Source organism: Clupea harengus, chromosome 22 (assembly GCF_900700415.2).
Source record: "Clupea harengus chromosome 22, Ch_v2.0.2, whole genome shotgun sequence".
Lineage (NCBI taxonomy): Eukaryota > Metazoa > Chordata > Actinopteri > Clupeiformes > Clupeidae > Clupea > Clupea harengus.
The window spans coordinates 21,661,227-21,675,141 of NC_045173.1; the positions used below are offsets into that span (position 1 = coordinate 21,661,227).

At 48.4% G+C, this 13,915-nt stretch overlaps 1 protein-coding gene across 1 annotated transcript in view; it reads left to right on the forward strand.

Annotated features, from left to right (window-relative positions):
• Positions 1-13,915, forward strand: part of mtus1b (microtubule associated tumor suppressor 1b) — a 47,772-nt gene that overhangs the window by 3,781 nt on the left and 30,076 nt on the right. The window contains 4 exon segments of the mRNA XM_031560343.2: positions 3,594-3,637; positions 3,974-5,900; positions 7,865-8,132; positions 11,847-12,059. Of these exon segments, the coding sequence (XP_031416203.2) occupies positions 4,206-5,900; positions 7,865-8,132; positions 11,847-12,059 (2,176 nt within the window). The 5' untranslated portion in view covers positions 3,594-3,637; positions 3,974-4,205.

Consider the following 13,915-nt stretch of genomic DNA (forward strand, 5'->3'; position numbering starts at 1 on the left):
AGAGAGGGGTTAAGGGGGAACCAACTCTGTACCTCCAAACGGCAGTGGGGCCAAAGGCAAGCGGCTATGATGCGGCTATGATGTGTTTGTTAGTGTACTTGTTACGGGTCCTGCTCACGTACTGTACCAGATCGTATTGCTCAAACCTGTTTCTCAAGAGTAGCGTGTAATAAGGAGAAAAAAAATAAGGCATGCCATTTGACACGGTGAGCTGGGGCAAATGGAGAGAGGGAGCAAAGCCTTGTGTTTGAATGAAAGAGGTAAAGCTTAGTATACAAAAATACCCCTAAATATACCCCATGTCCATGCAGGAACATTCTTCAGAGACATATGACAGGTGTGTTGTCTTTGTGTGTTGGCTTTTCACTTTTTCATTGACCATATTTGCCTTGGTTAGCATCATGAGCCCCAAAGTGTACATGACATCTTTATGAATCCAACTGCTGTGGGCTACAGTGATTGAATTGACTAAACTCCCCATTTCATAATGTGAGTTCATTATGCAAGTCGAGTTTTCATAGAGAAACTGTGTCTGTGCATGTGTGTCCCAGGGACCGTTGTATCATTTGTGGAGAGGAGGTCTGTAAGAATAGGGGTTGGGGACACTACTTCACTCAAAAACCTCATTGCATCATTGATTTTGGAATACAATCCTTGTGTTTCTTGGATGCTGGGTGACTAATTGGATTCTGGCAGGTTCGTGGACAGGGCTTGTGTGTGTGTTTGTGTTTGTGTGTGTGTGAATTACTTTACAGAAGTCCTTTCATCCACACAAACATTTTCTGTTGCCTTCTCTACTTTAGTAAGCCGAGGGTTCAGTTTCAGCCAAGCCTCCATATGAGACGGGTTCTGTTGATGGTGTATAGAGGTAGAACAGAGATATACCTTACATAATAGGTCTGGTTTTGCCAGCATTTTTCCCAAAACATAATTGAAAGGCTGAGGTCATGAGCCCTATCATTTTGCATTACATTATCAAACACCTGTAATATCACTTCCTTTTGTGCACAAACATAACCTTGACTGAGGTTTATATGATGTGAACACAAGTCTCTCTCCCCATATCAGAACGCAGTGCAGAGACCTTTGCACGATTGACAGAGTTCTGTCCGACAGCAGTGGCACCCCTGCGCCTTTCCAGATGAACGCTCCTAAAGTCCCTGAGGGCGAGTGGCCTGTCCCAGAACACCCCCCACTCTCTTCTCTACCCCACAGACAGAGTGACATAAGCTAACCATTTGACAACTTTATGTAATGGTTAGTCAAGGAGAAATCCTCTGTGATTTAAAATCTTTGTGTGGATGTGACCAAAGTACACGTGGGGGGGAAAACAAACAAAAACGGCTTCCGTCTCTGTGTTTCAGCTGCCTGTGCTGTAATTGTTCAGCCGTGCTAGTCATGGTTCCTTACCCTATCTGTGTGAGGAGAGCCATGAGCCCTCATCCTTTCTGACAAGCGTGCAGAAAGAGCGAGGCAAGGCCTCCCTACATTCCTCTCTCTCTCTCTCTCTCCACCCAATCCTAACAATTGCCCTGCGTGGCAGATTATCCATCCACTCCAGGGGGGAACAAAGCCATGTGATCTTAATGAGAACAGACGCCACTTTTTGACTCTGTGCAGACAATAGTTCTCTCTCTCACTTTCCCTCTCTCTACCTGCCTATCTCATTTCACAGACTCTCTCACTCTGGTCTTTCTCATTTCTCCTGTCTTTGGTCTTACTTTTTGTAATTATTACTTTCTCGGTCTCTCTCTCTCTCTCTCTCTCTCTCTCTCTTTGTGTCAGGGTGTCTCTCTCTCTCCCTCAGTGAGAGATTATCGAGACTCAGCATGCAGAGACGTCAGTGCAAGTGTAATTATCAATGTTACAGGATTAAAGGCGGCACCCATCCCACGCTTGCGGATGCCGTGGACATTTGTGCAGGGCACGGTTCACGTGCTGATGGGTGCTGCAGGGATAGGACAAAGTGTTCATTCTCTCGGACTTTCAGCTTGATTCGTGTCTCCATGAACATCAGTCAAATGAGTATGACCTCACTGGAGCAAGAGTCAGGGATATTAGGCTTAGGGATCTGGTGCCAAGGAGCAGGGATTGCATACAGTAAACACTACACAGTATGCACTGAATGCAGTGTGATTTACGTTTAATAACACGTGAATGACATTCTGTAGTTGTGTCTACAGAGCAGTATAGAGTAGAGTAATTCATTAACCAGATACTATTTTTGTTTTAGTTGACGGTTCTTCCATTTCATCGCATACCTGATCAATGCAAAAACAATTGTTGATTTTCCAGCAGTGCTTAACATGGCATCCAGAATGGCAGGCTCTTTAGTTATATGTTTACAAGTGTTACATGTGAGCTATGTGATGTAATATTGTATTGTATTCGGTTCTATTGGGGTGTGAAAGCTTTGTGAGCTGTAAGGGCCTAAGGTCTGAGGGGAGTGGCACGGCAGGGCGCAGGTTTGGCCTCAGGCCCTTTTAGCCTTTCAGTAATGCCAGTGTGACTCATTTCCACCTTAGTCATCCCCCCTTTCTTTCACCATCCCTCCCTTTTCCTCTTCACCTATTTGTCCCCCTCTACGGCCCTCTGTGCCTCCCTTTACTCACTCCATTTCTCCCTTCTCTCGCCATCTTCTGATTCTCTCTCTCTCTCTCTCTCTCTCCCTCCCTCTCTTTTCTTCTCTCCTTCTCTGTCGCCTCCCTTTAATAGACGTGTTGTTATTTTGCATTGGTGATGATCTCAGTAAGACAGATGAGCCTTGCAGTCAGACACTGAGCCAGAGGGATGAGGAGAGGTGTTGAGTTACAGCATCAGCTATAACACCGGACCCGGTGCTGCCCTTAGCCAGACACTCATATAACACCACACGACTCTCAGGTCCCCGGGTATCATACCATTGAGTTCATGGGAAGGCTAGCTGGCCCACGCTACCAGATAAGGGGTTGTGTGGTCAGAGAGAATTCAGATGCCACTGCACCCAAACGAAAGCCCGGGCATTGTTGCCCAAATGCTTGCGTCGGAGGAAGTTGGTGTGGTCTGAGGGAGGTGGCTTCTTGTTCCACCCTTCCTTAAAGGAAAAAAAAAAAAAACAATCAGCCCGTTGGCCTGGCGTTGTTTGCCTGGGCCTGTGTGTGCAAACACAAGGCTCCTTTGTGATTGGTGGTGGGGGATTGTAACGGCACTGGCTGCCCTGAATCGAGTGGAAATAATAAAGCTCTTATCCTTATTTTAGCTTCTCAGTCTCTGACCCAAATTAGCAGGGTGCTGAGTGACAGGCTAAACCACCACAGTCCTGTCTGTGTGGGTGCTGCTGTGCATTATCTAACATTATACCATGATCTGCCAAAAAGCCAAACAGGAAACACGAGTCACTCTAGAGAGCTGTTGGTGTTTGATATATTTTAGTCCAAGTTCAAGCAATCGCCTCCAAGCCAGACCTTTGTTTCTAGCACTGGAACATTATATCATGGAAACTCCAGCAGGAATTCACCTCATTAGCCATTAAGCGCTAAGTGGAAGAAGTGACTCCCCTAAAGTATTCAAATTATGTCTTCCTGCAATAATGACATGGGCTTTTCTGTCATTAGACTCAGAGCCTGGCGGACATCGTTGACGTTGACGTATTATTGAGGTAACATTTCCTTCAAGTAAAAACACTCATCCTTGCTTTCAACATCATTTATGGCTGATCTGAATTAACCACACTACTCCACTCTAGCCATTAGAGGGCAGCAGCAGTCTCTCTAAAGCAGACACCTCAGAGTCAACGCAGTTGAATTGTGTAACTTGCCATCTGTGTGAATCAATGCAGATCCCTACTGTACTCTATTGAGGCCAGTTCACTCGTGGGAGGGGTGCTGTGCGGAACACTGCGTACATTTGAGCGCCTACAGATGAGGGAGAAGAAGGAAAAAACACAGGCGGTCATTTAACCTTCTTCCACTTTTCCACTCTTCTTCTTTTGCAGACACTTTTCCGAGGAGGACCACTGAGAGCAATGAGTTCCACTCTCCCACGTGAGTGGAGGGACTACAGCCACCTCTGCTCCTGTGCAGAGTGAACTTCTCAGAGTTGTTACGACCTTTGACCTTGACCCTGCGGGACCTGTGCTGCTCAGGAGTAGCCCATGGGAGCCTCGGTGATTTGACCCTGCCGTGTGTAAATCTGCAGGAGGTTTGTACCCAGTGTGAGCTGCAGACATGAGCGACATGCAGCCCGTGGAGGGTCCGATGGGCCCTTCAGAGGGCGCCCAGCACGGCATGACACTGGCCTTGCGGGACGGAGACCAAAATGGGAATGCCTTTGCGGAGTCTTCCTCCTCTTCCTCTTGCTCCCCGTCCTGCCAGAGCGAGTCGTCTCCAGACTCCGTGCGCAGCTCCAGCAGTCTGAGCAGTGGTCGCTCTGACAGTCCCCTGGATGTTGACATGCAAGAATGCACTGAGAGACAGAAGCTCCTAGCTGGCAGCAGTGGCCATATTGAGATCCCCAAAGAAACGCCAGTGCTGGATCCTGACAACGTGGTTCAGCAGTGTGACTGCTCTGAGTCCAATGAGATCTCCGTTTCTGTGTACCTGGATGCCCGTGACCATGACGACGACAACACCTGGAACAACAATGAGAACCTTGCTCTGGTGTTCATCCAGGAAGACACCCACGGTGACCACGGTGATATCCATGGAAATCACTATGGCAACCAGAACGGCAGTCGCAGACGTTACTCTGAGGACTCACCGGCCCCTCTGTGCTCCTCGGAGAATGACGATATTGATGATGATGATGATGATGATGAAGATGGCGATCAGGAGGACTTGTTCCTGTCAGTGAGTTCAGGAGACATGGTTATGAGGAGCGTCACCATCAGCCTGGACGGCTCAGAGCGAGCCCTCAGCAGTGTGTCCGTCCTGGCCGACTCGTCCACCTCCTCCTCCGACGACCACGAGCCCCTGTCCTCACACTCACCCCCACTCACAGAGAAGACCCAGGGTCTGGGATCATCTAGTCTCACCACCCCTGCCTGTCCTGAAGGTCTAGCTCTCACAGAGGATCCGCAGCAGGAGCCTGTGGATGCTGCTGCTGAGGTGTGCATGGTGGATGGGACGGAGAAGGAGAAGGAGAAGGAGGGGGAGGAGGCAGATGGGGAGGTCCAGGAAGGGACAGCCAAACTCTGTTCCGCCTCAGTAATGAATGAAACAAAGGTGGAGGTCCCCAGTGTGCAGGTGAAAGACACCCCTGAGGTCCAGACCTCCACCCCAGTTGTTGCTGTCCATAAGGCCAAGGCGCAAACTGCAGTGGCTCGGGCCAAACCGGCTTGCCGTGCCACCAAAGCGACGGCATCTAAGCCTGGCAAGAACGTTGTCAAGAGGTTTCCCAAGCCAGACCTGAAGAATGTGAAATCCAAGATAATGTCTCTGCCTTCATCTGCAACAAAAGTGACCAGGAGTGACCAGCAGGCTCGAGGGAAAAACGTTGTTAGCCAGCTATCTCCATGCAACGAGAAGAAGCTTCCTGCCACAGCACTCAGACCTGCCCAGAACAAACAGGAAGGACCAGGAGGTGGCGTGAGGAGGCGATCCTCTTCCTGCCAGGCAAGAGTGGCTGCACCCAAACCAGCTGTGGCCCGCTGGTCCAACCAGAACTCACGAGCAGCTCCACAGCGGACCAGGAGGAAGGCCTTGCTGCTTAACGGCGTCCGACGGAGTTCAGAGGTCATCTCCAGTGACGACCCCAGAGACATGGGACTCGTGGAGGAGCCCGTGCCCCATCCAGAGGATCAGGAGGAGCGAGCGGAGGGAGCTGGAGAAGCTGCTTCCCCTGAGCGCACTGACGGCCCTGATTCTGCTGCAGACGCAGCAGTGAAGGAGCAGTCATCAGAGCTGCAGGGAGATGGTGACCAGGTGAGTGCTCTCGACACCATACACACCCTGTTTATTTACTTACTAGGGTTGCATTTCAAGTGTCCATGTCATTATCTGCCAGCCATAACAGAATTGGGTGATAGTATTTCTTTATTGATAACTAAATGATGATAATTAATGATGATCCAGTCCCTGAGCATAATGTGTACAAGTATGATGTATGTTCTAGCTGCATCACGCCAAATTTTTCAGTAATGACATTTTTTATTTGATTCATGTACAAGCCTTAGTGTATCCTAAAATCTTTTAAATTTTTTATGAAAGCTTATGACAACACTGAAAACACGTATATGTATGATTCACTTGCTCAGCTGAACTACTATATTTTTTTATAACAAAGACCGTAAGCATGTTTGAGCTAGCTTATGTGCAATTCTGGATAATGTTAGCAGCCGCCTTGAGGGAGTTTGGATTGAATGGATTACACATTGGTCTAGTAGCCTAGCACCTTAGGCTGTTATGACTTACTTTAAAGGGGTTATAGACTTAGGTTTTGCGTCATGTTGTTGCTGCTTCAAAGAATGTGTAAATCTCAAAAAGGTCATGTTTGCTGTAATGCCTTTTATAACCTGTTGGAATTAGCTAGTTTGTTGTCCGTAGGCTATTGTGGCCCCCTGCAAATACACTGTAGGAACTGCCTCTGTTGGGCTTCACTGGCCTTAGTGGATTCTGAAAGTTGTTCAGTTGTTCTCTAGTGCCATTTTCTCATCACTGTCGATGCCTGAGGTGTCTCCAGCACCATTGTTTTCTGTCATAAGCTGTCAAGACCTGTTCTTGCAGGTGTTTGCGTTTACTAATGACTGCCTGGTGTCGGTTGAAGGGAGTTGCACTTAGAAAAGGCCTTTAGTTTGCCAGTTTCTTGTCCGTGGTTTAATTGTCTTGTCCGTGGTTTAAGTCTGACCTACACGTTGTTTTTGCCTCAGATCAAAGGTCAAGAGAGATTTAACCAAAGAGTTCCAATAGTTTTGACCTGAGCTGATGAGCACCAATCATTTTTTTTGTTGACAACAGAAACGCCTCCTCTGGGGTGTTCGGGTTGTGTAGCTAACTGCTCAGGCACGTTGGCTCCATAAGTTCCATGCGTGTGGTCACATGACTCTGCTATGTCGCAATTCAGGCTGAAAGGGTGCATTAAGGCAGGGCTTAGCGAAATGTCAAAAAGTGACTCTCGCACCACAGGAACTTCATGGTGTGAGTAATTGCTGTACAGCAAGTCCAGGACTGTCTTCTCAAACCGTAGAGCGATCCGTTTGGAATTTTGGAATGGTTGTTTTATTGGCTGTTGGACATTTGTGGTAGGGCTTGCTTTTTTCGTAGTCACATGTAGTTAGAAGGATTTGCAGCAACAGCAAAAATCTGCTGCTATATGAGTTTTAAAAATTTTCTCTGCAAACAAAAGGAGGAAAAAGTAGAGATGTTGCGAGTGGACTAAAAAAGACGTCAAAATCTCTCGTGTGCTCTTTCTCTCTCTCTACCCCCTCTCCCTCTGTCCTTCGCTCCACAAACTGGCTCCATGTGTGCGGAGTGTTTATAGAGAGGGGGGAGAAGATGGCAGGAGGGAGGGAAAGTCAGGAAAGGGAGAAAAAGCAGGGCTGGTCCTGGCACTGATGCCTGGAGGGAACTTTTCTTTTTTTTTTTTTTTCAGTAAAAGCCCGCGTGTCTTATTTCTCTTGAATCCCTCCCTCGTTCGCTTTTTTTTTTTTTTTCTCTCTCTCTTTCTCCTCCCCTCTCACGCCGCCGCCTCCTCCTCCTCCTCCTACTCCTTGCGTCTGTCAGTGTGTGTGTGTGTGTGTGTGTGTGTGTGTGTGACGCGCTCGGCTCCGTTCCTCTCCCAGCAGTTGTGCTGGAGCTGTGGAATGGCCAACACCATGGTCACGCTGCGAAGCCCCGAGCTGGGCCCCTTGGGCTGGAATGCCGTCACTAAACGCCAGCTCTTCCTGCAGACCGTCTCCTCCAAGCTGGGGCCCAAGACCGGCCTGCCCACCGCCGTTGCCTCCGTCGCCGCTGCCAGGGGTGCCTCTACCACCTCTGCCACCTCTGCCTCGGGGTCCGTGCCAGCGCCTGCCTCCCTGGTGTTGGGTGCCTCTCCTGGGACCGCGGCCGCCTCCAGAGTCAAAGCTGGAGTCGGAACGTCCACCACCTCCGGCCGGGACAGTCGCACTACGACAGGGAATGTGTCTCCTCCGAGGGGCCGGCAAATCCAGGCGGCGGGTGAGTTATATACACACACACACACACACACACACGCGCGCGCACTCACGCAGGCAGGCAAATGTGTGAGCAGATGTGGTAAACACAGGCCTTGAGGTGTCTTCAGTCGCACTGAGTCTCTCTTTCTTCGGCTGCCTGCTCTGGAGAAGCTGAGTGTAGCCTGTGAGTTAAAAGAGCTCTTCTCGTGCCCAAGTCTTGCGGTTTTGTTTGTAGTGCTGAGTTAGTTCCTGGAGCTGTGTGGGTGAGAGAGAGAGAAAGAGAGAGCGGGGAAAACAGTGGTTACAAACTACAGACTTTCACCCTGGCAGGAACACTGATGCTGTCGGGCTGAAAATGCAAAGCAGAAAGTGAAATGCCTTCACGTACCTCTGTACCCCCACTTAACAGACACGCACACAGTTTCTAACTCTGAGCTTGTACTGCCAGCTAAGGAGCTGCTGATTGACTTACCATATATCCTCTATATAGCAGTGTGTAAATATATGCTGTGTGTTTTTTAGAGGGAGAGGGGTAAGGGGAAGCAGCTGGTGTTGAGAGAGCAGTACAGACCTTGTTGTTTAACAGGAGCTTTAACTCTGTCTAGTCACTGCAGTGTTATGTAAGGCAGCCTTTACGCTCTCCTGCTCGCTCTCTCTCTTTCTCTCTCTACCTCTCTCTCTCTCTCTCTCTACATCTCCTCCGGTCTTGCCTTTCCTTGTCACGGTGTATTATTTAAGCTGCGTGTCTGAGATGTTTTCGAGGCGTTTTGAAACACTAGACTCTACACTGCGCTGTCCTGCGCTGTGCTGTGCTATACTGTACCCTTTTGGTCTCTTGAGTTTGCCGATCCATCTCAAAGCACCCACGTTTCCACAGAGGAAATGGGAGAGCATGGGCAGCATTTTTTCTCTTTCTTTTTCCTCTTTTCTTTCATTCTTTTCTCCTTTCCTCTGCCCTTTGCCTGGGGGATGTTTCCACCCAAGTGTTTGTTCCCATCACAAAAGGCTCACTTGTGTCAGGAAATGGAGATCAGTGTCCGTGTGTGTGTGTGTGTGTGTGTGTGTGTGTGTGTGTGTGACTGTCCCCTGTCTGGTCTCCATGCTGTGTAACCTATCCCCCTAACCAACCATCAGATTTCCTCTCGATGTGTGTCTGTGTTGTGGGAGTGCTGTTTCACTATATGCAACAGCGTGTTTCCTTTGTGTCTGTTACTGTGTCAGTCTTCGTCTTATGTGTGTGGCTTCTGTGTCTGTGTTTGGTGTGCTGTACAGCAGTTCCTCTCTGATTTTGACGTGTGTGTGAGTGTTTAATGCACAGCTGCTGGGGGTTTGCGTGAGGGGAACCTACAATTGAATTAACTGAAAAGGGCAAATTCCTCATGGACAATTGCTAGATTGTTTCTGCCCTCCACTCAGGTCCATACTCCACACATCCACAGTCCAGACCTTTTAGTTGTGGCTCACTCTTTGAGAAAGTCTGTGAACTGTGTGTGACTGTCTTTGGGGGTCAAAAGGTTGGTTTGAAGAGGATACATGTTAGTCAGAGTTCATTATTTACTTACCGTTTTACATTCGACAACTCACAGTAGACTTAAATGCTATTGTTTTAGCTTTTGTACATTTAAATGAAATTATTCTGAAATGTATTTAGCCCAGGGTTAATGGGCAAGAGTTATAAGGGTAAATGAGAAGGACAAATTTCTCAGCATTCTAAGCATTCTTAAGGTTTTGGCCACAAAAAAATAGTTCATCCGGAATGTCACTGTTCTGTTCCGGCAGTACTTCAATGCAACAGTAGAGGGAGCATGTTCAAAACAGTCATCTGCTGTTCTGCCTCTCCTCCCTCTGGATTGAGTGCATCTAAAATCTCAGGCTAGTAAGGGCATTACCATGGAGACAACACCGATAAAGATATGACGTATGTTTTTCATGCATGCGCACACACACACACACACACACACACACCCAAGCACCACTTATGGTGCCGAGAGGAAAGGTGAGTCATGTGGAGTGTGGGGGGTGTATTCATCCCGTTGGGAAGTGTGTGTTGTCAGAGGAAATAAGATGGACAAGAGACCGGAAGCTCTCCACTGTTCCCACAGCAGAACCTTAAAACTCAGCTCAACAGCACCTGAGCCAACCACAGCAGGCCTCTATAGGGGAGATAAAGAGGGGTCCCATGGGAACTGTAGTTTTCTTGGTAAACACATGACTGAATCTGTTTGGCACACACGGTGTACAGTGTAAGGCTGTGCACTCAACCTGGCAGTGCTTGTGAGAGAAAAGAGCGGGCGTATGCTGGTCGGCCGGCCTGACAACCGCAGTGTCATTAATGTATGGATAAACTGCTGAATCGGCCCAGAGAAAGACCTGCACAGCTCACAGCCCACTGGGCTACATTCTGCACTCTGTGCTGTGATGTACATAACGCCGGCAGGCGCAGGGTGCTGGGTCTGCTGGGCAGGCTGCCAGGTGTTTTTCTCTCTCTCTCTCTCTCTCTCAACTCGCTCTCTCTTGCTCACTCTCTCGAAGGCCCAGGATGTTGATGTGTGAATCTTGTGAGCAATGGCCCTATACCCTTGAGTCACCGTACCTCATACTATCTGCATATCTTGTTCTCTTATTCCCCATTTTCTGTCTTTATCTTGCTCTGTTTTCACAAGCGTCTGGACTGTGTTATCTCACTCCTTTGTTCTGTCACATCCTCTTCTCTCTCCTTCTCTCTTTCTCTCTCCATCAGTCTGTCTATTCTATTCTATACTTGTCTTGTTTGTTTTATTTTCCTTCACTCACTCACTCACTCACTCACACTCTCTCTCTCTCTCTCCTCCTCCTTCCTCTCTGCTCGTGAGGTGTTACCCCCTGTGTACCCCCTGTGTACCCCCTGTGTACCCCCTGTGTACCCCCTGTGTACCCCCTGTGTACCCCCTGTGTACCCCCTGTGTACCCCGTGTGCTGTGATGCCAGAGTGAAGAAGTTGCTGATTTGCCCTTCGCAGTCCCTCAGCGTCAACCCTGCACTCAAACATGCTGAGTGGGCCCTCCTCTCTCGTTTCCATAGTTACTCTTCCACACTTGCTGCTGCTGCTGCTGCTCTTTCAAACTTTCACTCATCCTCTCTTTGTCTTCCTCTCTAACTCTTGCCATCTCTCTCTCTCTCTTCTCTTCTCTTCTCTTCTCTTCTCTTCTCTTCTCTTCTCTTCTCTTCTCTTCTCTCTCTCTCTCTCTCTCTCTCTCTCTCTCTTCTCTTCCCTCTCTGCTTTGCTTTATGATGATTTGTCTTTGCCACACCACATCTCTCGCTATCTCTCCATCTCACTGTGTCAGGGTTATCTTGGGTTCCTGTCTGACTCGTCCTCATCTTCTGTCCTTGATGACTGCAGACATCAATCACTGTCTATTTATGTAAACACATTTTAAGCCTGCATATGTGGGTGTCTGCCTTCTAGACCTTAGAGAAAACAAAGGGCTACTCTCTGTAGCATTAAACTTATACTGAATACATCACAACATCTGTAGCAATAAAGTATTATTAATTACAATTGCATAGTGAGCAAGTAACAATTTTCATATTTTAAGCCAGTGTGTATCATGCGGTACTGAAAGGTATAGTGAGACTTCCGTAAGGTCGTTAAAATGTGTATATGTGGTATAACAGCCATGCATTTTTGGTTTTTCTCCTCGATGGCGACTGTGTGTTAATTGTGATGGGTTATTTGGGGGCTTTGGTGTTGCAGGAATTCCAAAGATGCGGGTACCCGAGCGGAGTCTCACTTCCTCGCAGCCCGCCCCTCCTGCTTCTTCCTCAAAGTCCCCGAATCCCCCTGCTCCTGGCATCACCCGCCTCCCCAGCTCCTCTAAGCTACCCGTCAAGGGCCTAACCACAAGCCTCAGCTCATCGTCGCTAGGTAGCGCCACCAGTGAGACCAACCCCATCACCACTGCAAGAGGTGAGGGAATTGTGTTGTGTGTGTGTGTGTGTGTGTGTGTGTGTGTGTGTGTGTGTGTGTGTGTGTGTCTGTGTTTGGTGCGCGCTGGAGATATGAATCAGGTTTGAAATCTACTCGTTTACATCGCTGAGCAACACCAAAGCTTGGTGAGTCATGTTGACTTTCCCCAGGACCACACATGCATCTCATGTTCTCTCTCTTTCTCTCACACACACACACACACACACACACACACACACACACACACACACACACACACACACACAAGCTGTTCTTTCCAACCCTGTGGTTCTGTGATTCCTGGCTCCTTCTTCCAGTCTGTTCCCTCAGAATGGACGCCTCTTCTAATTAAACCCATTCCTCCCTTTGACTGAATGATGATACCCTCACCAGATCTTCCCATCATCCCTTTCTCTCTCTCTGTCCCTCCCGCCTTGCCCTTCCTCTGTCTCTTTCTCTTCCCCCCCCTCTCAATTTTCATCGCCCTGCTTCTTCCTCCACATTAGTCAGCCCTTCACTATTGCCTGCTGGAATGTTGGTCGAATCCCTCCCCTGCCCCACATGGTGTTCCGGAAACCTCTCTGTAGAGCGGAGGTCACATCTGGATTGGTTTATGTGCGTCTGCTCCCTTGACCCACATGTTCGTGCCGGAGCGAGGGCTTTAATCCACAGGATTACATGTAGACCCTTCTGGGAGTGTCTCCCTCGCTCTCCTGAGATCAGTCATGATTAGGACTCGTGTAGCTTCAAAAACCCTTTCCCTAGTCCACACCCCAAATGGTAAACTGGGCAGACAGACTTTTAAGAAGTTTATATTCTAAAACTCTGAAACTCTGTGGGTGTTTTTAAGGAGAGCGTTAAGAGGAAAACCTAAAGCTAATCCCAGGTCAGAGAGGGGCTGTGTAGTTTTTAAGCCGCTGCTCTCTCCCCTGTCTACTTGTGAAGCTGATGAAGGTCTGTGTGCTGTGTTTGGCGGTAGTTGACTGACAGGCTGAGTTGATAAAGCACTAGTGATTGAGCTGTGTCAAGGGATGCAGTAGCGAGCAGCAGCTCTTTTTGGAGCAGTTATTTACAGCTGCAGCTGCTCTGCTTTCTTTCGGCTGGCGCTGAAGGCCCGGTGGCTGCTGAAGGTTTTGGGACGCGAACAAGACGATAGATCAGTGTTCTGTCAGCTCCCAGCACATGCACCACCGTCTGACGGGGTTTTCAGTGTGTGGGACGGTGCTCTCTCTCTCTGCTGTTCTGAACAGATTGATCTTTTTTCCTGTTTGAGAAATAACAAACAGCAGAGTGTTTTTTGTTTCCTTTTCTGTTTTTGGTTTCTGATCCAGCAGACCGCTGAGTTTTTGGCTGCTGGTTTTAAACAGAGGAGCCTCATGATGACACGGATCTAAATGACCCCTTCAGTTCTGAGCTGAGCTCAATGAGTGGCTGTGTGGGCTACAGTAGAGCCAATGCAGTATTTCAAGAGAGAGAAGGGAGAGGGTAGGTGGGTAGGCAGTGAAGAGATGAGTCAAGGGAATGGAAAGAATTCTGTATATAAAAGAGAAGGATGGGGACAGACAAACTATAAAGAGATATTAGAGCGGATGAAGGGATGATTTCTCTCATTCATTCCCTTCAGGTCACCGTTTCACCTATTTCTATCCATCAGCAGTTTTCTCTGTTTGTGTTCCATCTCACCTCCTCCGTCTGTATGTCTTCTCTCTTTCTCACTCTTTCCTGTATGGATGTAAATAAATATTCAGTTGGTGGCTAAGCATGTTGTCATGGTAACAGATGAGTGCTGCTTCTGAGGGGGGGTCACAAACTTCTATGTATTTATGTACTAAAGACACTAAAAAGGCCATGGTTAT